Source organism: Carcharhinus amblyrhynchos, chromosome 6 (genome assembly GCF_965287045.1).
Source record: "Carcharhinus amblyrhynchos chromosome 6, sCarAmb.v2.hapA, whole genome shotgun sequence".
NCBI lineage: Eukaryota > Metazoa > Chordata > Chondrichthyes > Carcharhiniformes > Carcharhinidae > Carcharhinus > Carcharhinus amblyrhynchos.
In genome coordinates this window covers 85,238,663-85,261,445 of record NC_137329.1, presented here as the reverse complement: position 1 = coordinate 85,261,445, position 22,783 = coordinate 85,238,663, and the positions used below count along the sequence as shown (strand labels likewise).

The 22,783-nt window shown below is 42.0% G+C and overlaps 1 protein-coding gene across 4 annotated transcripts in view; it reads right to left on the bottom strand.

Moving 5' to 3' along the window:
- LOC145344063 (proline-rich protein 5-like) overlaps positions 1-22,783 on the bottom strand; it is a 114,744-nt gene that overhangs the window by 51,724 nt on the left and 40,237 nt on the right. For 2 of the 4 annotated variants that reach the window (XM_080190847.1, XM_080190846.1), the window contains exons 2-6: positions 17,511-17,624; positions 14,547-14,627; positions 10,861-10,909; positions 6,067-6,124; positions 4,501-4,592 (exon numbers count right to left, since the gene is read on the bottom strand). In XM_080190847.1, coding sequence (XP_080046973.1) covers positions 4,501-4,592; positions 6,067-6,124; positions 10,861-10,909; positions 14,547-14,627; positions 17,511-17,614 — 384 coding nt within the window. In that variant the 5' untranslated portion in view covers positions 17,615-17,624. Of the gene's footprint in view, positions 1-4,500; positions 4,593-6,066; positions 6,125-10,860; positions 10,910-14,546; positions 14,628-17,510; positions 18,217-22,783 lie in introns of those variants that run through there. The other 2 variants (XM_080190848.1, XM_080190845.1) reach the window with 2 other exon arrangements.

The window sequence follows — 22,783 nt, the reverse complement described above, 5'->3', positions numbered from 1 at the left end:
GTTCACAGGCAAAGAGGTCAAAGGGATTATACACTATTTACTGGAAGGGGGTGCACATGTGGTGTGTAGAGGTCCAAATTGGGCTGTGCCTTCCCACCAGGTAACTCAGAGCGGAACATGCCTATGCATAAGTAATGAGATTCCAAGTGGAGAATCTGGCACAGGATCCTATCATTCTGACCAGTGGGAAAAACATTGCCAGAGAGCCACCACTGCTGCACTTAGTCTTAAAACAGGAGAATTCCACCCAGTAAGTCTAACCCATAGTTGACATATGGAGACAGCCCTTAGGAAGGAACCCCAAATGATTATCATGCCTTTCGCTCCTTGCAATGCTGCTCATTGTCATCTCTTCCTCAGGTTCAAATATCTTAATATAACACTCCTCCTTCCCATACTGCAGGTTAGGGTAGGATCTTTAAAAAAATTAATAATCTGTTATTTTATATACTATGCGTACAAGAGAGACCAAACTCAGTGCACAAGTTTCATTTTGACACTTGTTACTCACACCCAACAATGAGCAAAGGTGATCATTATTAAAGTAACGGGCATCAAACACAAGAGAAAAAAAAAATTTGCCTTCTTTATCCATGGAGTGCGCACACGCGCACTGATTTACTTCATTTGGATCCCAAAAGAAGCACAACCTAATTAACTGACTGAAAGCAAAAAGTTCACAACATATGGTAGCTAGTCTGGTTCCACTTTTCCTCATATTCCTTCAAACACAACAACACAAAGGACTTCAGCTTTCCATCCAGGTAGAACACCTGAACCACCCCCTATAGCTCCACAATATGAAAGAGAAACACATGGTGACTGCGTCTAATTCGTTAATGATTTCAACAGAATTTAAGCCCGGCAAATCCTTCTCCAAATTAAACAATTTTCTCTTACAATCATAGCTATTCATAGGAAGGGCCTATAACATTCTCCAGACTGACTACATTCCAAGTGCTCAGGGCAGAAATATTCTTGCTCCCACACAGGGCGTAAAATTAAAATAGCATTTCTCTCCTTAGGGATCCCAATTTCCCTTACCTACACAATAAACAAATCTGATTCAGAATAACAACATCACACGTGGCGAACCTTCCGTCTTGCTTGAGAAAGCAGGGAGGCTGAGGGGACTGGGAAACAAGGGCTTTCTGCAATTCACTCAAGGCTGAGAGATTTGGCATGAACCCACTATTTGCAATTTGAGCAGGACATCAAGAAGTGTATAACTGCCAACAACTATCTGTGCCAACTTGGCTCCAATGGTAGAATTCGCAACTCCAGGAAATGCTGGAATTCAGGCTGACGGTCCAGTGTAATACTCAAGGACTGCTGCAAAGTCAGAAATGAGATCCTTCGGATGACACAGTGAACTAAGGTCTGTCCAGAGCAACCCTGGAAATACTAAGACACCATTTGAAGAGATGGGGGATTTCCCTGCATCCTTGTCAACACTACTTCCTCAGCCAGCACCATCACTTTGCCACTGGAGTAGTCATCCAGATGTCTAAGGCTAATACACTGGGGACATGTGTTCAAATCTCACCACAGCAACTGGTGAAATTTAAATTCAGTTCATAAATATTAACTGAAAACCCGTCTCAGTAATATGACCCTTATGATTCACTGGTAATCTGCCACCCTTACACAGTCTAGCCGGTGTGTGACTCCACACACACACCAAGGTGGTCAACTCTCAACTGAAATGACCTAAGCAAGCCACTTAGTTGTGCCAAACCACCAGAAAAGGGTCCAAAGTCAAGATGGTGACTCCCGACTATCTTCTCCAGAGCAATTAGGGATGGGCAACAAATACTGACCTTGCCAGCAACATCCCGACCTCACCAATGAATTATTAATTCATCTTGTCGCATTTTGTACAATCACGAAAGCAGTTATTGCTGTGTTTACCGACATAAAATTTACAGCACTTCAATGAAATTGTTTGCATCGGAGCCACTTGAGATGTTTCAGAGTAATTGTTAAGAACATAAGAACATAAGAAATAGGAGCAGGAGTAGGCCATCTAGCCCTTCGAGCCTGCCCCGCCATTCAATAAGATCATGGCTGATCTGTCGTGGCTCAGTTCCACTTTCCCGCCCTCTCCCCATAACCCTTAATCCCCTCTCTTATCAAAAACCCATCAACCCGCGTCTTAAAAATATTTAGCGAGGCAGCCTCCACCACTTCAACGGGCAGAGAATTCCAGATATTCACCACCCTTTGAGTGAAGAAGTTCCTCCTCAACTCCGTTCTAAACCGCCCCCCCTTTATCTTGAGGCTGTGCCCCCTAGTCCTACTGTCTTTTTTGAGCGGGAAGAGTCTCTCCACCTCTATCCTATCCATCCCATTCATCATCTTATACGTCTCAATGAGATCTCCCCTCATTCTTCTAAACTCTAATGAGTACAAGCCTAGTTTATTCAGCCTCTCCTCATAGCTCAACCCCCTCAACTCCGGTATCAGCCTAGTAAACCTCCTCTGCACTCCCTCCAAGGCCAAAATATCTTTGCGCAGGTGCGGCGCCCAAAACTGCACACAGTACTCCAGCTGCAGCAAGACCTCCCTACTTTTATATTCAATCCCCCTCGCTATGAAGGCCAGCATCCCATTCGTCTTCCTGACCACCTGCTGCACCTGCAGGCTGGGTTTTTGCGACTCATGCACAAGGACCCCGAGGTCCCTCTGCACCGTCGCCTGCTGCAGTTTTTCGCCACGTAAGTAATAGTCCTTCCTACCATTCTTCCTACCAAAGTGGACCACCTCACACTTGCCAACATTAAATTCCATTTGCCATTTCCTGGCCCATTCGCCCAGCCTATCTAGATCCTTCTGCAGACTCTCCACACCCTCCGCACAATTTGCCTTTCCCCCAATCTTGGTGTCATCAGCAAATTTCGACACCCTACACTCGGTTCCCTCCTCCAGATCATCTATATAAATGGTAAAAAGCTGATGCCCCAGCACCAACCCCTGGGGCACTCCACTAGTCACCATCCGCCAATCCGAATAGCACCCATTGACCCCCACTCTCTGCCTCCTATTTGACAACCAAGGCATTATATAAATGCAAATCATCCCTTTTACTTTTCAATTTGCTTTTCCATACTCCCCACCTCAGACATACAAGAAAATCTGGCCAGCACATCAAATTCAATAGAACGCATTTATTTCAGAGTAAATACTACCTTTACTGGCAAATATTGCTTGAATCAATGTCAGAATGGGGGGACTGTACAAACATAACATAGCACAGCAAAGGAGGCGGCTAATGGGTCCATCATGGTTCTTTCAAAGAATGATTTGGTTAATCCCATTCCCTGCTCTTTCCTCATGTCCCCACTTTAATTCCATGTATCCAATTCCATTTTAAAGGCTGCTATCAAATCTACATCTACCACCCTACTGTGCATTCCAAAGTCCATTGACTTGCTGCATAAAAATAATTGCCTTTTGGTCTTCTGTCCATCACCTTAAATCTTTGCAAACAAAACTATTGGGAGCAGAAACCAAATGTAGCTGCAAGCAGTGAATTCTGTGAGCACGTGACCAAGGAGAGTTCTAGTATCTCACCCTGTTGATGACTAGAGAAAAGCAGGTGCTCTGCTGCTCCGGGAAGATACCTGAAAAAAGGGTACACTTGACACGCCAGGGCTATCAGAATTGATAGTTAGGTGCCATGCAGCCAATAAAATTATTGTCCTCCAACAATATTCTGAGTTTTGATGCTACTTCCTGCGGGTTTGGGCCCTGTCATGTTCATGACGTAGATTGTACAAGTGGACCAGAGGTCAAGTGGCCAGAAACCTATCCAAGATGATACTCAAGCCATGCAAGTAATTTACTTAATTAATCTATTCACATAAATTAAAGCAAGAGAAATTAACAAAATCAATACAAGTAAAAATAGGTCCATGGAATATTTGAATTTAGCAAAGCTTATAAAGCTACATTAATAAACTTTACCACAAATCCTCTTTTGCCCACATTGCAAAATAAAACTCAACTCATAAAATACATATTTCCTGTTCTTACAAGCAAGGTCCACGTTCCTTGCCAAAGTTGTCATTCATATAAATAGTGTGAGATTCCATGACGCCAACATCATCATGTAGCAAGGCCAGATAAGAGGTTTATATCCCCTCCCCATGACACAACTATTTTCATAAAACACTTCCCCATTTCTTACACTCTTTGAACCCACTAAATTACTTCAGGAGCTGTATTAGCCAATGTGCTTTGAAGATAAAACACATCTGCCACCAATTTACTTTAGTTTTTCATTTCAGAGCCACTCAGGGAGTTATGTTGTTAGGTGCTGAGTGGTAATCTGCCTCTGTCAAGAAGTATAATGCTGGTTATTGATCAGCACCAGAATAGAATCACCATTTCTATCTCCCATTTAACAGAGAGGAGTTTAAGAAACTAAATATTCAAGACTGACAATATATTTTGGAAGCAAATGGGCAGGAGAAAGGAACATTTGGTTAAACAGCCTACCTGGACAGGGTGAAATATTGCCTGGAGCATAGGAAGGATGTCACAAAAGAAAAAGTCCCAAATTTCTGCCACAGTGTCGAGTAATTTTTGTCCTATATATATAAAAAATGCATAATCAAATAAGTAAGACATTGGTAGTACAGAATGCAAGTATTACTGAAAAAGAGAGTATGTCAATGCTTTTCATCTTGCACTCATCAGGACACTTTGTAAGAATACTAGTACAACAGGGAGACAATTTATAGTGCCTGAGATAAACTAGCATTTTCTTATACATTGTAAATTGTTTCCCTCTTCTTGCAATGTGTCCTGATGAGTGCAAGATGGAAAGCTTTAACATATCTTTTTTCAACAATCTAAGAAATATAAAGAATTAACAGTACAAAAAAGTTCCTCAACATTCATTGCATCCTTTGCTTTTAACTTGTTACCACGATGCAAGAGCTGGTAGTACATCTATACAATTATCCATATTTGTTTACACAGCAATATATATTCCCATTCAGTAACTATCATAGAATCCCTACAATGCAGACAGGGGCCGTTCAGCCCATTGAATCTGCACCAACTCATTATTTTTAAATCTTCCCAAACCCTATCTCCATAACATCATGTAGGTACCCACTAATCCCCTAACCTACAGATCTTAGGAAACTAAGGCACAATTTAGCATGACCAATCCACCCAACTTGCACATCCTGGGTCTCTGGCACAGTGATTCAGCAGTGATAACCACTGTGCCAACCCTATTAATATTTATAATTTAAACTGCAAATGTGTGCATATTTTCAGAGATATTTGGTTACAATAAGGCAAAAATATGACGTGTTACTGCCAATATAAATATTGTGCCTGCGTGGACTTTTGATCATTTCTATTTAGTTGAAGGTTCATTCAGCCAAATGCTTGAAAATGTACAGGCTTTTCAATACTGGATGCTGTCTGATGAATGACTTCCTAAAAAAATGTCAAAGAACACCCTCCAAAATATTAAATAGTCAGAAAATGTAAGTCAATTTGTAAGGAATTATTTCTTTACAGTCTGCTGTACTTTCCACCTTTCCCCCCATTTTGATTCTCCATAGTTAATGCAGTAGCTGACGGATAGGGTTACATGGGACATTATTTCAGGTTATACATGATGTAGTAGCATCATGAATTCTTCATCAAGGAATTGGAATAATCGAGAGGCAAAATAGGGATTAAAACTTGTAGAATCAGATCTAACCCATGCAGCTTCACTCCCATCAGTCAATTATCAAGAAACATTAATAGTCAACGGCAAAGTCCACACCCCAGGCTCTGCCACTCTCCTGATCTATTGAGGTAGGATGAGGTAGTGGGACTAGTGTTAGTAGCTGGGGCAATAAGGTTAACTTGCCTATGCACAATCTGATTAGACATTTTAGTCAAAGGCATGGAGGCTAGCTGGTGCTTGGATTAAGGGGCTTGTTTCAGAAGAGCTGTTGGTGGACATTTCCACCTGGCATCTGTTGGTCAGGGACATCACCACATTTTCTGAATTAAAGCAGCACAATAAAGCATTAAAACAAAATGTCTTCTTACCTTCATAAAATCGAATTTTGTCCCTCAAAATCACCATGCCTTTAGTCAGCAGCTGATTCTACACAAGAAAATAAACAACAAAACAAAAATCAAAATTCACAATATTTACCAACACTCTGGTTCCTATATTCAGGGATCACAATCACACATTCCTTCATGAATTCCAGGTTTCAACTGTGCCATATTAAGGTGCTGAACATCAGCCAAGCATTACTTTAGAGGGGAAAACAAACATGCAACAATCCAGGATTGCTTCTGCACACCACTCAAACGTACCTATATACTGGTGCCCGAGCTTCAGAATACTGGTGCTCAAACAGAGACCTTGATCTCCATTGCCTCATTCCCCCCAGTCTTAGCATACTTATTAACCTCCAGTACTTTGTCAAAAGCCTAGGATCAGGTCCCCAGCCTGTGCTTTCGGTTTGGGAAGTTGCATTGTGCATACAGAGGAGAAAAACAGGAGGAAGAAAATCTTTATCTTCCAAATCAGCTTTTGTAAATGAAGAATGATGATGTTTCTTTTTTAGTACTGCTAAATGGGCTTATGGATACAGACAAACTAGTTTGGAAGGGTTAATTAATGAGACAGTGATGCAACAGAAATAAATATATATATATATATATATATATATATATATACATACACACTAGTCAGCTATGCCTCAGTGGGTAGTACTGTTGCCTCTCCATCAGACAGTTGTGCCACCCCAGGACTGAAACAAAAATCTAGACTTTATAGTGAAGTACTGAGGAACTACCCCTCTGTTGGAGGCACGATTTGTAGGTAAGATGTTAAACTGATGTCCTGTTTGCTTCCCAGGTGGACACAAATGATCCCATAGCACTAACTGGCAGAGCAAGCTCAAGGAGACGACAGCCTACTCCAACTCCTAATTCATAATTAGTCTGGGACGTTATACTTCTCATTAACAAAAATATTAAAAAGTGCTGCTGTTGAAGTAAGCTATAATTCTTCCGTCATGTTTTTGGAGATGGAGTCATATACACAACACTGTGCCAGAGTACAAAAGGACAATAAATATGTTAAGGAGTTTCAGATGCTTGATCTGCCAGCTTTTTGGAGTCGACATGATATCCAATGATTTGTAGTAGCTCTCAGACACCAAATATTTAACAATAAGGTGCTGTGTGTCCCACTCTAAGCGAGCACATAGTTACTAAGCTGAACCCAACTGAGCTTGGGCTGCTCAGCACAGGTAACAACCTAAAACGAGCAGTCATAAATATGAAGCAAGATGCAATAAAGGTACTTAATGTTTCACAAAAATGTGCATTTATTATTACACTTCTGGTACAAATATTGAGCCAATGCAACACGAACTATCAGGGAAATAAGCTGTTGCTTGACTTAATTCGCCCCCATCAGTAACTATGGATACATTTGACGGAAAGTGCCAATTATTACTGGCTCCAGAAACAATGGTTGCCGTAAAACAAATCCTCGTTTCAACAATATCTACGTTTACCGATCTTGTTCAAAAGGCCAAGCCTCTCTTCTTCCAAGAAATAAGATTCATTATCTGGGGATTATGGGAAGGAGGGCATTTCTGATGTGAAACCAAGTCCTAGTTCACTTTGATCAGCCATTTCCACAATTAAGCACTGGGCTTAAACTTATGAACAGCCTAGCCTGTGAGGAACTTAAGAAATCCACAATGTCGTGATTCAGTAACACTCCTTTCCAAAATTTTAAATGCAAACATTACCAGGTATTTTCCCAAGCATACCCGCCCCTCCCAATTCACTGTTGTCACCTAATGTCATTTAGCAACTGTATACCTTGGAAATACAACAAACTCAATATTGTGAGGAACAGTATTAATTTTAGTAATTTCATCCAGTGCACTGTGAATGTCAAGTTTATATCATGTACAGGAATTAGCTCCTTCTGTGATTATTGAGATGAATGTTTCAAAGTATTTAAATACAAAAACAAAAGGCTACACCAGAATTCCCTAAATGGTGCTAAAACAATCCGAGGTTCCAACTATGTTGTGTTACACAAGATTTTAATGTGTTTCTATTAAATTTCTTTTGTTTGCTATTTTAACAAGCAATATCTATGTTAAACCATAGAGCTTTACAAAGATCCATTTGGGATGCCCATGTGGACCTAAGGCACTGTTTTTTCAATGGAGATAAAATCGAAGCATTATCTAAAATTTAGAACAGCACTGACCTCCTTAATTCAGTCACTGTACAAAAGGTGATAAAGCAGTTAATGTATCAACTTAGCTCAAAACCACTGTTGTCACAACTGCTTAATTTGTAGGACAAAACAGGGTGGAAAGCACACCATTCAACTTAGAAACCAATGTCTTTTGGGATGGTCAAACTTTGCTTTATAACACTCCTAGGAAGTACCTCATGATTTATTACATTAAGGCACTGTATAAATGACAAGTTATTTGTTTCAATAATGTCTTTGATTGGTAGCTTATTTAAATAACAGTTATGTTCAAAAGTCATCAATTGCTCGTTTAGATGAGCGAGTTTATCGAATGTTTTCAGAGAGTCAGCTGGATAACTTCCATACACAGTAGGAAAAATAAGTAATCACTGCACAAAAATATTAGCACAGCAGTCATAAACTTAGGAGCCAGCTAAACTTAGCAACAATTGTGTTATTGCTACTGTCCACTTGGTCTTTTGAGAAGTGATTTAATTTGTTTGGCTGTTAACGATAAACTCAAGTGCACCCGAATGTTATTCTACTCAACTTTTGAAAACAAGGATGATCATGTGGAAAGCACAGAATCAAAACAGGAGCTGGAACAAATAGATGAGAGCAATCTGTTCTCTTGGCAGTTACCAGAACTGGTCTCTCTGGGATACAGAATAGCAGTGAATACAGAAATCACAAATATCTAAAGTACAAGAGCAAAGAAATCTTCCCGCAAACAGGATCATCAAACAATGTGAATTTAATACAATAATATGGTTCACTGCCCATTGAAAGTCTGCATTCATATTTGTGGTCCTAGGGAAAGCCCCAAAACTAGCCAGCAATTCAATAAGGTCAGTTGTTTCCAGATTCACTTCATCGTTGACAGAAGAAGCTAAAATCTTGATAAATTCAGAGATTAAGCAGCAAGGTTTATACAACAGCAGCAGTACAAACAACTTGCATTAACATAGCACCTTTAATGTCACGAAACATCTCAAGGCACATGTAACAAAGGAGAAAACTTGTTAAAGAGATGGACTTTGAGGGTTACATTAAGATGGAACAAGGGAAGTAGGGCGAGGTTTAGATGGGATTTCTGAACACAGGTCAGAGATGATTAAATGTTTTGTCGCTAAAGGTGGGCTAAAATTCATTGGAGGCTGGAGTCACAGCAGTGCTCACCAACAGACATATGGGGGGACAGTGTTGTAGACAGGGTGAGATAAGATCAAAGAGGGATTTCTGGATGAGGACAAGGACCTTGTATGTGACTTGTGGGGGATTGGGAGTCATCGAAGGGCAGTAGAAATGGGATGATTTATCAGCGACACAGCAGTGTCCAAAAAGTACAGGAGTGACTTGGACTAACTGGATTCTAAGAAGAGTGTAAGAATAAAGTGAGTGTTACAACTCTTGGGTTTGGAGATGGAAGAAATCGGAGATGAATATTAGAGAACAAGCAAGTTTATAAGGTACTGGGAGGAGATCAAAGAGAAGCTGCAAGTAGCCGAGACCCTGTGATATTGAGTGGGTAGGTGACTGCAGAAGGCAACCATAATTCATGTAAGCCCATGCAGTATATCTGAAGCCAGCTCAGGGGCTGTGTGTTTAATAAATTAGATGTTCCAGCTCTGTGTTGAGGAACTCCTGACAGTGGCCCTGATGGAAAACAATGCAAGCTCTTTGACCAGATGTTGGCATGGCAAACCATCCCAGGCCATTTCTATTGGAGTGAAATGAGCCAGGAAGGGCTAATAAAGGTTACTCTCAAGAGGTAGAAACAGACAGTGTTAAAGAAGCTTAGATTTCTTCACCACACAAATCTGCATTTGTCAAATTAATCATCTAAAAATCTGTAAAAAAAGACATATAAATTGCAATGCAGTTCTCACACAATATTACCAATTTGGGGAATTTGCAGTTCCTAAAATAATTTCCCCTCCCATTCTAGGTTGGCACGGTGGCTAGCATTGCTGTCTCACAGCTCCAGAGGCTTGGGTTGGTTCCTGGCTTGCGTCACTGTCTGTGTGGAGTTTGCACGTCCTCCTCGTGTCCACATGGGTTCTCTCTGGGTGCTCTGGTTTCCTCCCACAGTTCAAAGATGTGCATTGGCTACACTAAATTGCCCCTTAACGTCCCAGGATGCGTAGGTTAGAGGGATTAGCAGGGTAAATATGGGGGGATTCAGGGATAAGGCCTTGGTAGGATTGTTGTTGGTGCAGACTTGATGGACTAAATGGATTCCTTCTGCACTGTAGGGTTTTTATGGCACAATGAGCGCTGCTGGAGAAACAGCTATAGTTCCTCCTATCCCTCACAATGCGTTTCACTTCTCCTTTATCCTTACTTTAAATACAATAATCCAAACACAAACCAATGCACATGTAGTGTCACTAAAGCCACACGGAGGTTCTTGAGGAACTCTGGGTTTCAGATAGTAAGGCAACTTCCTCCTCACTCCCAGATGGGCCAGGTATACATTGTTCTGCCAAGATTTCAATTTCTTTCTTATGAGGGCATAAATCAGTATATGTTACAGAAAAATCAAAGTCTGTACATTAACATTTTGGAGTGGTGACTGAGGAAAAATACATAGTACTGACCTGAAGATACTCAGTGAAAAATGATCCAAGCTCAGTTTTCAACAACTGCCTGCACCAAGGAAAGAAGAAAAAACATTAGCAAGATCAGAAGCAAGATGCAGCAGTCAAAACCAGTTGCTACTTGGCTGTTCAAAACTGCCCTTAACTAGTAAGTTCACTCAAAGGCCATGGGAGGATGGTGCAAGAAATAAACAATGTTACACTGGTGCACCAAGTGATGCCTTTGTGAGGTTCTGGACAGAGTAGGATTAGCTTTACTCTGCTTCTAACTATGATATTGCCGTTCTTAGCCATTGTTGATGGTGGAATAAACAAAAGAGTAATTTTAGTCCGACGTGCCAAGAAAACCGTAGAGTGATTAAAATGGACAGGATGTAAAAGCAGCATTGCAATTGATCTGGGCATGTTCTTGATGGGACAGGGTAGGTTAAAATTGCATCACGTTTCCCCGTCACCTTCGAGGGTCTGAAATGACAAGTGTACACACACTGCAACAAGCAGAAAGCTTAAATGAGGAAACAATCACTAACTGCACAGGTTAAAAAAAACCACAAGAGCACACTATTTAAAATCATTATACTTCAACATTGTTGATATAACGGGACTTTTTTTTAAAATTCCCTAGTGGGACATGGGCATTATTTCCCATCCCCAACTCCCTTGAGAAGGTGGTGGTGAATTGAGTGATTTGCTAGGCCACTTCAAAGGGCTGTTGAGAGTCAACCACACTGCTGTGGCTCTAGATTCACATGTAGGCCAGACCAGACAAGGACAACGTATTTCCTTCCTGCAAAAGCATTAGTGACCCAGCTGGGTCTTTCCAACAATCGACAATGGATTCATGGTCATCAGAAAATTCTAAATTCCAGGTTTCAGTGAATTTAAAGTCCACAATCTGCCGTGACGGGATTTGAGCCCGGGTTCGTGGAACATTGAGTTTCTGGACTGATGGTCTGGCAATAATACCATTAGGCCATCGCCTTCCCCACATACAGTGCCAGGATTCCTATTTTAGTGTTGTTCTCTGCCGGGTTGACAGTGTTGCTTGTACCCTACCCACAGCACCCCAGTTCCCCCCCACTCACCACCCTACCAACCGCTCCCCGGTTCCCCTCCCATTCACCGCCAACCCCGCTCCCATACCCTCCCACTCTCTGACTATCCTGCCCTGACCCTCCACTCACTGTCCACCCTGCGCCCCAACCCTCCCACTCGCCAGCCACCCTGCTCCCCTTCGCAACCCTCCCACTTGTAGCTCCTCTGGCTCACTTCCTCCTCCTTGCTGCCCTGCTCACAGCTAGGGTTTAGTGGTAGGAAGCAGTGGGTGTGTGGGTCGGCAAGCAGAAGATAAATAGCAAATTGGCGTATTTATTTCTTTCGTATTTTAAAATTCATTTTATTTTAAAATGATCACTTCATTTACAAATATAGGTTTTCGCAATGCACAGGTATTTCAACCTACATGATATAGTATTTTTATTCTGATGAGAGGTCCTACTGAACCTAAGACAGCCTTTTACATTGGGAAAATCTGATGCAATGTAGATTGATTCATTCGAAGTTGTACTTTTCAGGAACATAACTAGATCACTGTGAGGGCTTGCTGTTGGCCATTTGGCCCCTCAAACCTATTCTGCCATTCAATTAAATAATGGCTAATCTGCCTTAAACGCACAAAAAAAAGCACAATATATCACTCAAAACCAGCTATTCACTGAGTGAGTCTATGCAATGCAGTAAACACAGTTCAGAGTGTCTTCAAAAACACAACACAGTGTTGGTTTCCAATGGTTTTGGATAAATCTGCCAGTGGCACTTTTATGGTCAAACACCATTTTAACCCCTTGACATGTTACTATCATGTGGAACACTCCCCTTTGCGTGTTTTGCGTTGCATGTACCCTCCACACAGTCCTTTGTTATTTCAGTCTGCCTTCTAACAATTTCAGCTCAAAAATCATTCACTGGGGAAACTCCAGCAAGTATCTGATCCTTCAGGAGAGAAAACCAGGGGGAGAAAACAACAACTGCTTATGATACAATGAGTGTTGAGCTCAACAAAGCTCACTGAAGTTTGCTTAATAGATAGGTATCTAGTTACTTGACTTTAAGCACCCCTCCCCCAGCTATGAATTCACCAGTGTTGTCAGTAGCACTGTTTAAACTGGATACTCAAGAATGACAGGCAGTAAAGCCAAACAATATATATTATTGATAACTTGTAAGTGTTCACTTTTTTGTGGGTAAAAAGGACAATGAGGTGTGGTTGTGAATCATACAACAGCAAAGTCGAGGTTCAATCTGTGGTCAATGCCAAGTTAGCTGATCTGCCAGGAATGACTAATAATGCTACAAAGGTGGAGTGTGAAAGCATAAACAAGTTTTGCAATACTCACAGGTAGTGCTGGAATTTGTACATCTCAGCACAGTGCAACAAGAATTGGTTTCACTGGCAGAGGTGGCTTTTACTGAGTTTATATCATTCCTTCGCTATACCTGCCACACCACACCATTAAACAGCAGCTTGAAAACTCTGCTGGTGCAGCATGCCAGAGGGTGCTATCAGAGGTGTACCATTTGGAATACCACAGGTTGCAAGTTCCACTCCTGGTCTGCGCTGAGCTGTCCTACTTCAGCCAGGGTGGAATGGGAACACCAGAGTTGATGCGAGGATACATTTGTTGCTCTTTTCCTGTTCGCTATCTTGTAAATCACTGCTGGAAATGCAGATGTGGCCATCATAGAGCCTACCGTGCAGAAGGCAGCCATTCGGCCCATCGAGCCTGCACCAACCACTCTCACCCAGGCCTATTCCCATAACGCCATGCGTTTACCCAGCCAGTCCCCTTGACATTAAGGGATAATTTAGTCTGGCCAATCCACCTAACCTGCACATCTTTGAACTGTGAGAAGCAGCCAGGGCACCCAGAGGAAACCCATGCAGACACAGGGAGAGCATGCAGACTCTGCACAGACAGTGACCTAAGTTGTGACTTGAATCCTGGTGCTGTGAGGCAGTAGTGCTACCCACTGTGCCACCCGATCAGTATCAAGTTCATCTATGAATAGTCACACTATCAGGCAATTGCCCTACACGTTACCCAAACTTGATTGTTTAAAAATTACCAGTTTAGATGAGTTACTGAAGGCATATAGCTGTTTTCAAAGCACATCCAAGCAGGATTTCAGAATAAGAAGGGTTGAGATGAATATACGGGGAAGAAATAGATATCTCAAAATGCTCCAAAACTTGGGACATTTCCCAGCCAGCATTTCAGAGTAAGAATGGTGACCAGTTCCTGTCCCATGAAACTGCTTGCTTAACGTATGGGTCATGGTTGACACCAGTGAATCAGTTACTAGGCACAGACAGATTTGAAAATCTTGCTCATAGGGAGAAGGGGAATGGACAATTAAAGCTCTATAAATCAGATATATTGACTGTACATGCCCTAGCTGGAGTTAGTACTGAAAAGCAGCAAGCAACATATTCTTTCAAAATTTAACTTCTCCATCAAAACAAAATTCCCCGAATGATTTACTGATTCATGGATCAAGTTACTTATAGGAGTTGCTTATTTTGAGTCCTCCTCCTCAAATCAGACACGGTCAATTAAACAGTCCACCCATCTCAGCAATAAAAAAGGTTCAACTCAAAAGACTTCAAGAAATTCTTGTCTGCTCACCTGACTCCCTCATTGAGATTATAAAGTTCATTATCGGGTAAACCCTTCCTCTGGAACACAGCGATTACAGCATTCTGTATGCTGGAAAACAAAAGTTCAGCATTTGTCTGAAACTTGACCAATTTAATACAATCATAAGACTTGGTACTGGTACTGCCTGTTAGCACATGGCAGTGACTGGTGATCACTCAGACGTTTGCATTTCAGGTTAGTAGCATACATTCTTAAGTATTAAATTTCACCCAGGCTCATCTTATAAATTATTTGTCCTCTTGACTTCAATTAAATTAAATCAATCTTGGGATGGTGTGGGAGGTGGCAAAGCAGCTGCCAGCTGTGAGTTAAAGTGCAGTTAATTTCCTTTATTAATAAAGATCTGGGGAGCGGGGTCCACTAATTAATTTAAAAGGGGTGGCCACCATTAGTGGAAATAGACGAGGGCAAAATAAAGACAAGGCCTTGTACTTTGGAAGGAGGACTCTAAATATGCGTTTTACAAATGTCTAGTGGCAAACTATTTCACCAATTTAAAGCAAACTTATTAATTACAAAAATAGAGAGGTTATGCTTCAGTTGTGCAGAACATTGGCGAAACCACATCTAGGGTCCTTTGTACAGTATTGGTCTCCTTATTTAAGGAAAGATGTAAATACATTAGAAACAGTTCAGTAAAGGCTTACTAGACTAACAGGAAGGGGTGGGTTGCCTTTTGAGATAAGGTTGGACAGGTTTGGTTTGTATCCAGTAGAGTTTAGAAGAGATGATTTGATTAATACCTGAGCAGTATTGACAGGGTGGATGTGGAGAGGATGTTTTCTCTTGTAGGAAAATGGGGGTCACTGTTTAGAAATAAGGGTTCACTCATTTAAGATAGAGATGAGAGGAAGTGTTTCCCTCAGTGGGTCGTGAGTCTCTCAAAGGCAATGGAAGCAGAGACTTTGAATATTTTTAACAAGAAAAATACTGGAAAATCTCTGCAGGTCTGACAGCATCCGTGGAGAGACAATAGAACCAACGTTGAGTTTAGATGACATTTCGCTAGCTCTGATGAAATGCTGTCAGACCTGCCAAGATTTTCCAGCATTTTTCTGTTTTTGTTTGATTCCAGCATCCGCAGTAATTTGCATTTATCTTGAATATTGCAAAGACTAATCTAGATAGATACTTAATTAACAAGGGGGTGAAAGGTTATCGGGGGAGGCAGGCACATGGGGTTGATGTCACAATGGGACCTTATTGAATGGCGGAGTAAGCTTGAGGGGCCAAGTGGCCTACTCCTAATTTGTACGTTCGTATGTTATTGCAAACAAGAGATTAATAAGAAATATCTGCTTTATAGGAGCAGATGCCTCATTTAATGTATTATTCTACAGAGAAACTAATCTCAAAGCACCTAATTTAGGGGACCCATAGTTGTCAACAATTGGTCTATTAGCCCCACAATTTAACATTTGTATGAAGAGATCTATCATGAATGCTCCAGCTGTAGGTTACTGTACACAGCCAATGTTCACTGCTTTATAGATTGTTCAGACTACCATTTTTATAGATTTACCAGTTAGATACTCTTCCTGTATTTAAAAAGAGCCTTACGTTATATAAATAGATGTTTTATGATATGGATATATTGATTATATAAAATTCTGTAGCTTCTTTGCTGATATTGCCCAGTATATAAATAATTGCTGACAACTCATCCTGAACGTTTTCTTTGAGGTATGAGCATATTACCAGGCATTAAACCTGACCACTCTTTGGTGGTTATTGCTCAGACTAAACCCAGAAACATAAGAAATCTCTACTGTTCTGGACATATTACGGTGTGAGACTGGAGATACAGACACCCCACAGAAAATGGGGAAGGGGCATTAATCTAATATAGGAATGAGGCCAAACATCATGGGACAAGAATGGACAAACAGGCAGTGGGTGCAGTTGGGATGATAATGGAGTGTTGTCAATATTGTGGAGTAACAGTGTATTGGTAGAATTGTCTTCCATCAGCCTAACTGTTGCAAGGCTGGCTTCACACACTGCCCAGTGAGCTGATGGGAGGCAGGAGATTTCATATAAAGGCAGCGAAAGGTATCAGGGATGGGAGCTCCAAGTCTTCTTGTTGCCATGGGATATTCCCAATGGAAAGAGTGCAAACAGTGCAGCTGCCCACCAACTGGAGGCAGGCAAGCAATATCAATTAGCTAACTTGGTTAGCTAAATAAAAGTCATTGTCTGCCCCCACCAGCAGGAAAGATCCATGGGATATCATCAGGCAAACTGCAGCAGCCTTCTAGTGGGTTACAGGACAGGGACTGAGGTGCAGGAGCTTTCCATTATGACTGCTCCATGTCTGGGGGCTGGAGCTGCAGGTTCATCCCTCCAATCACTGGGGCCAGTCCTCCTGAGTCCAGCACGCCAAATAAAGCACTACCTTTTGCTGCCTCCACATGCAAGCACCCTCTGTTATTGGTTCCACCCCCGAGGCTGCAGGGCAACTTGGTCCCAATGACAAGGCAATCTGCCATTCAGCTCAATCTCACTCCCCTCTGCCTTCAATGAGCATAAATCCAGGGGTACACTGGATCTGGCCAGTACCCGAGGGGCATTTAAAAAGGGTTTAAAAAACAAAGCAAAAAACTGCACATGCTGGAAATGTGAACCAAAAGCAAAGAAAAACTCAACAGGTCTGGCAGCGTCTGTGGAGAGAGGAAAACGGTGAAGGGCTGGAGCAAAAGTGAAGAGTCATGTTGGGAGTGGAAAGGTTACCTCTTGTTTTTCTCTGCACAGATACCGCCAGACCTGTTGAATACTTCTTTATTTTCAGATTAAAATGGGCTCCTGTTGCAGGCTGGTTGCCAACTTATTTGAACAGACAGAACTGGATATTTTCTATTATATATAACATGCATTGCAGAGGTGGACTGTGTGTGTGTGTGTGGAGGGGGGCGGCTGCTTCCAGCCCTTTACCTGTTCCAGGTGGCGTTGGAGCCGGCGCGTCTCTGCTGGGTTCCCCGTTCCTCCAAGGCTGCCTGCTCGCTCTTGCCCAGGTCGCTGAGGCTGGGTGAACTCATGAACTTCGGTCTGCGGAAATTCCTCATGGTTAGTACAAAAGAAAACCCAGCTCAGCAATAGTAGAGAGAGCCCCAGACTGGCCGGGGAGGTTTACAATTCAGTGTCCACAGTAAGAGAGTGAACCTCAGCAATCAGCCGGGCGCTGATTAGAGAGCAAACTTCTTGTGAAGTAGCAGCTTTAACACAGGGAACCGTCTCATAGCTAACGGTTCACCTTTCACTAGGTTGTCTCTTTCTAAAAGAGGGGTTTAAAACAAAAAGCCGGTCAAACTGCAGGGTACTGACATTCAGCAGCAGTTCAATGATAGTGACACTGCTCTAACTCTAAGTAGCAAAGCTCCAGTGAATACAAGGGAAACAAATCATACACCGAACATCCCACACACTGCCCAGCGGAACTGACGATGAGACTCCACCCGTGCTGCTTTCTGAAGGATTACTGGGGGTGGGGGAGAGATTGCAATTGGCAGCAAGTTTTCTTTTTCAATCTAGAGTAAGGGACTTTGTGAACAGTTCCACTGCAGACAGAAAGTGTGAAATGTAACTCTGTGTGTGTGTGTGTGTGTGAATGTTTCTGTTGCAATTTCCACACCCCAAGAAAAAACGAAAGGAAAATCTTTTTTCCTCTCTCTGAGGATACTTTGCACCTTGTACTGAACACTTTGGTCATCAACTCACTTCCTGCTATGGAACAGATTGATCACACACGGTTTAAGCTAACTGCTAAAAGTGCAATTAAAAATAAAGTATTTCCACTGACCCGTCACATTTTTTAAGTAATTAAAAAATTAAAAACACACATTTAGTGTATTTCAATCTGGGACCTTACAGTAAGAGTCCCCTGTACTAATGGAAATAATGATTCAACTTTAGGCACAGAATAGGATTCAATTAAACTCACTTCCCATTCAGCCTTGGCTCACTTGGTAGCACTTAGTTCTGAGCCAGGAGGTTATGGCTTGATTCCTCAATCCACGTGAACTAGGCTGACATTTCAATGCAGCAGTGCGCTGACAAGCACTAGCAGATATCCACTGAATCTGTACAGTGCAGAAGGAGGCCCTTCGGCCCACTGAGTCTGCACAGACTCTGACAGAGCATCCCACCCAGATTCACTCCATCCCTGCAACCTCATTTACCATGGCCAATCCACCTAACCTACACATCATTTGAACACTAAGGGACAATTTAATATGGCCAATCCATTTAACCTGCGTATCTTTGAACTCAGTAAAAAGTCTCACAACACCAGGTTAAAGTCCATAAGACATAGGAGCAGAATTAGGCCACTCAGCCTGTCAAGTCTGATCCACCATTCAATCATGGCTGATATTTTTCTCATCCCTATTCTCCTGCCTTTTCCCCATAACCCCTGATCCCCTTATTAAGCAAGAACCTATCTATCTCTAAAAGACACTCAATGACCTGGCTTCCACAGCCTTCTGCAGCAACGAGTTCCACAGATTCACTACTCTTTGGCTGAAGAAATTCCCCCTCATCTCTGTCTTAAAAGATCGTCCCTTCAGCCTGAGGTTGTGCCCTCTGGTTCTAGATTTTCCACTAGCGGAAACATCCACTTCACATCCACTCTATCCAGGTTTCACAGTATCCTGGATAGTTTCAATAAGATTCCCCCTCATCCTTATAAACTTCAGTGAGTACAGATTCAGGGTCCTCAACCATTCCTCATATGACAAGCTCTTCATTAGAACATAGAACATTCCAGGGATCATTCTTGTGAACCTCCTCTGGGTCCTACCATGAGTTTTTGGAGCGTTGCTCCTTCATCAGGTGCGTGACCCCACTCTGGAGGATTGCATCCAGTCTGGAAATCAGACTTGAGGAAGGATGTGTAGGCATTGGAGAGAATACAGAGGAGATTCACAAGAATGATTCCAGGGATAAAGAACGGAAGCTATGAGAATAGATTGGAGTGATTGTTTTCCTTGGAGAAAAAAGGCTGAGAGGAGATTTGATATTCAAGATTCTGAGTGATATGGACTGGGTAAATCATGAGAAACTGTTCCCACTCAAGACAGCATCAAAAACTGGAGGACACATTCAAAAGAATGGGTAAAGGGAATAAAAGTGATATGAGAAAATGTTTATAAACAAACTTCCTGAGAGGGTGGTGGAGGCAGGTTCAGCTGGGGTACTCAAAAGGGAATTGGATTGCTATCTTAAAAGAATGAATGTGCAAGATTATGAAGATAGAGGAGTGGGACTCAGTAAAATGTTTTCAGAGAGCCAATGCAGACTCGATGCGCTGATTGGCCTTCTTCTGCATTGTAAAGATTCTGTGATGTTAAATCAAGGAGCCTGTCTCCCTGCTCAGCTGAATGACGAAGATCCCATGCTATCATTTGGAGTGGAGCAGAGGGATTCTCCCAAGTGTCCTGGCTAAAATTTATCTCTCAGTCGAAACCAACCATTTATCTGGTTATCGACATGATTGCTATTTGTGGGACCTGTGCAACTGGACTGCCATGTGAGCCAACATTACAAAGAGTGGCCAGTACAGCCATGATGGGCCAAATGGTCCCCTTCTGCATGGTGAAGCTCTCCAATTTTGTAACCAAACTTCAAAGAAGTTTTTTGGGATGGCCTGCACTGTGAAAAGCACTATATATGTATTAAATTTAAAACTAGATATATATGTTAAAGCATGAAATGAGTAAAAGGCCATTCAGTCATTTAGCCTGGTCTTTTTGGAGACTGGAATTCTTTCTATTCACAATTTTCCCAGGTAATATTTTATAAGGATTCCTCCATCCCTTCAAAGTAAATGAACCAAAACTCCAGACTGTCTATCTAACGGTCAGGTATTAGTCCAGTGGCAGCACTCTTACCCAGAGCCAACAAGAATCACTTAAGAGTGTGGAGTTCATTAACTAAGCGGGCACTGCAATGCAGTACTGATGGAGCTTGGCATTGCCTGCCTAGTTAATGAGCTCAAGGCTCTTTCAGATAAATTACTTCTTCTCACATGGACGTAATAGGTCCACAGCACTACTTTGAAGACAAACATGTAAATTCTTCCCTTTGTCCAAGCTCCCTCAGTTGAACGTGATGTTGTCTTCCTGACTGGATTTGGGAGAAGTGCTGGTGGGTACTAGAGTGAGTTAAAAGCAGCGCCCCACTGACTGCTGAGAGGAAGTAATCCTGGGCGACTGAATCAGAGGCAGGCAGCCATGAGCGGGACATGAAACTCGTGCAGAATTTTTTCTTCTTTCAATGTAGCTCAAGACACGGTGACTTTTCTCGCCAAGGTGCTGGTGGGCTTCTCTCCGGTTTCATAAGAACATAAGAACATAAGAACATAAGAAATAGGAGCAGGAGTAGGCCATCTAGCCCTTCGAGCCTGCCCCGCCATTCAATAAGATCATGGCTGATCTGTCGTGGCTCAGTTCCACTTTCCCGCCCTCTCCCCATAACCCTTAATCCCCTCTCTTATCAAGAACCCATCAACCCGCTTCTTAAAAATATTTAGCGAGGCAGCCTCCACCACTTCAACGGGCAGAGAATTCCAGAGATTCACCACCCTTTGAGTGAAGAAGTTCCTCCTCAACTCCGTTCTAAACCGCCTCCCCTTTATCTTGAGGCTGTGCCCCCTCAAGATAAAGGGGAGGCGGTTTCCTTTCTGAACCGACACTTTGAAAGAAAATCAGAGAATTCCGCCCTAGCCTGTGACTGCCTACAGATATAAATGGTGCAAAACAAATCCTCAATGTTTCAATCTCTGCGCATCATCATCATCCTTCAATATAACAATTCCACATTCCTTAAATCTTGGAATGTATCCTATACCCTCAATTCTGCTTCCAATCACATATTCACAACTATGATTTCAAAAGTGTCAATCAAAATGTTAAACACTTTAGCTGGGAATTCACTACTCAAAGAGGAAGATGAAAATCTTTGCATTCTCAAGTCATGGCAAGTTCCTGACCAAAAAAAATAAGAAAAAACTAGAAATTACTGTTTACAGCGTCATCAGCAATCAGCAATCCCTTTTTGTCATGATGTGGAGGTGCCAGCATTAGACTGGGGTGGTGGGCACAGTAAGAAGTCCCACAACACCAGGTTAAAGTCCAACAGGTTTATTTGGAATCACGAACTTTCAGAGCGCTGCTCTCCGCTCACCTGAGATTAGCAGGGTGAGTGGGTTCTAAGGATATGGCACGGGTGGGATTGTTGTCAGCGCAGACTTGATGGGCTGAATGGCCTCCTTCTGCATTCTAGGGATTCTATCTTAGCCTGGTAGACTCCCATCAGTATGATGAGTTGTTACCACATGCTGGGGAGCCCATCAGTAGTAAGCTGCAGCATTGTTGTAAATAAGCTTGTGAATAGTGCTGGTGCAATAGTACACTCCTGTTTGACATGTGTTTTGACAGGGTGGAGCCACTACATAATACCGTCATGCATACTGTCATGCAGGAGATGAATAATGTTTGTCCAATTAGCTGCGCATACATATCATTGTGTCAACTTTCAAAGGGTAGTTTGATTGAGTGGAAGGTTTTTGTGAGATTGAAGAGAGCCATGTTTAAGGAAGCATACAATAGGTGTAGGCAGCTAAAAACTGACAAAGCTCTTGAGGAGTATAGTGAAAATAAGAAGAAACTTAAATGTGGAATTATGAGGGCTAAAAGGGGCCATGAAATGTCTTTAGCAAACAGGGTCAAGGAGAATCCCAAGATATTTTATGCATATATTAGGAGCAAGAGGGTAGCAAGAGAAAGAGTAGGCCCACTCAAGGACAATGGACTGAAGTTATGCATATCCCCACAGGAAGTGAGTGAAATCCTTAATAAATACTTTGTATTGGTATTCATCCAGGAGAAAAGCATGATGGATGTTGAGGTCAGAGTTCGGTGTGTGAACGCTCTAGTGAATGTCTATATATTAAAGGAGCCAGTGTTGAGTATTGTAAATTACATTAAGGTAGACAAATCCTTAGGGCCAGATGAGATCTATCCCAGGTTTCTGCAGGAGACAAAGGAAGAAATAGCTGAGGCCTTAACTGATATCTTCATATCCTCTTTGACCAAATGGCAGATGGAATTTAATCCAGACAAATGCTAGGTGATACATTTTGGACAATCAAATTTAGGTGTGAATTATACTGTAAATGGCAAAATCATTAGTAACATTGACATATAGAG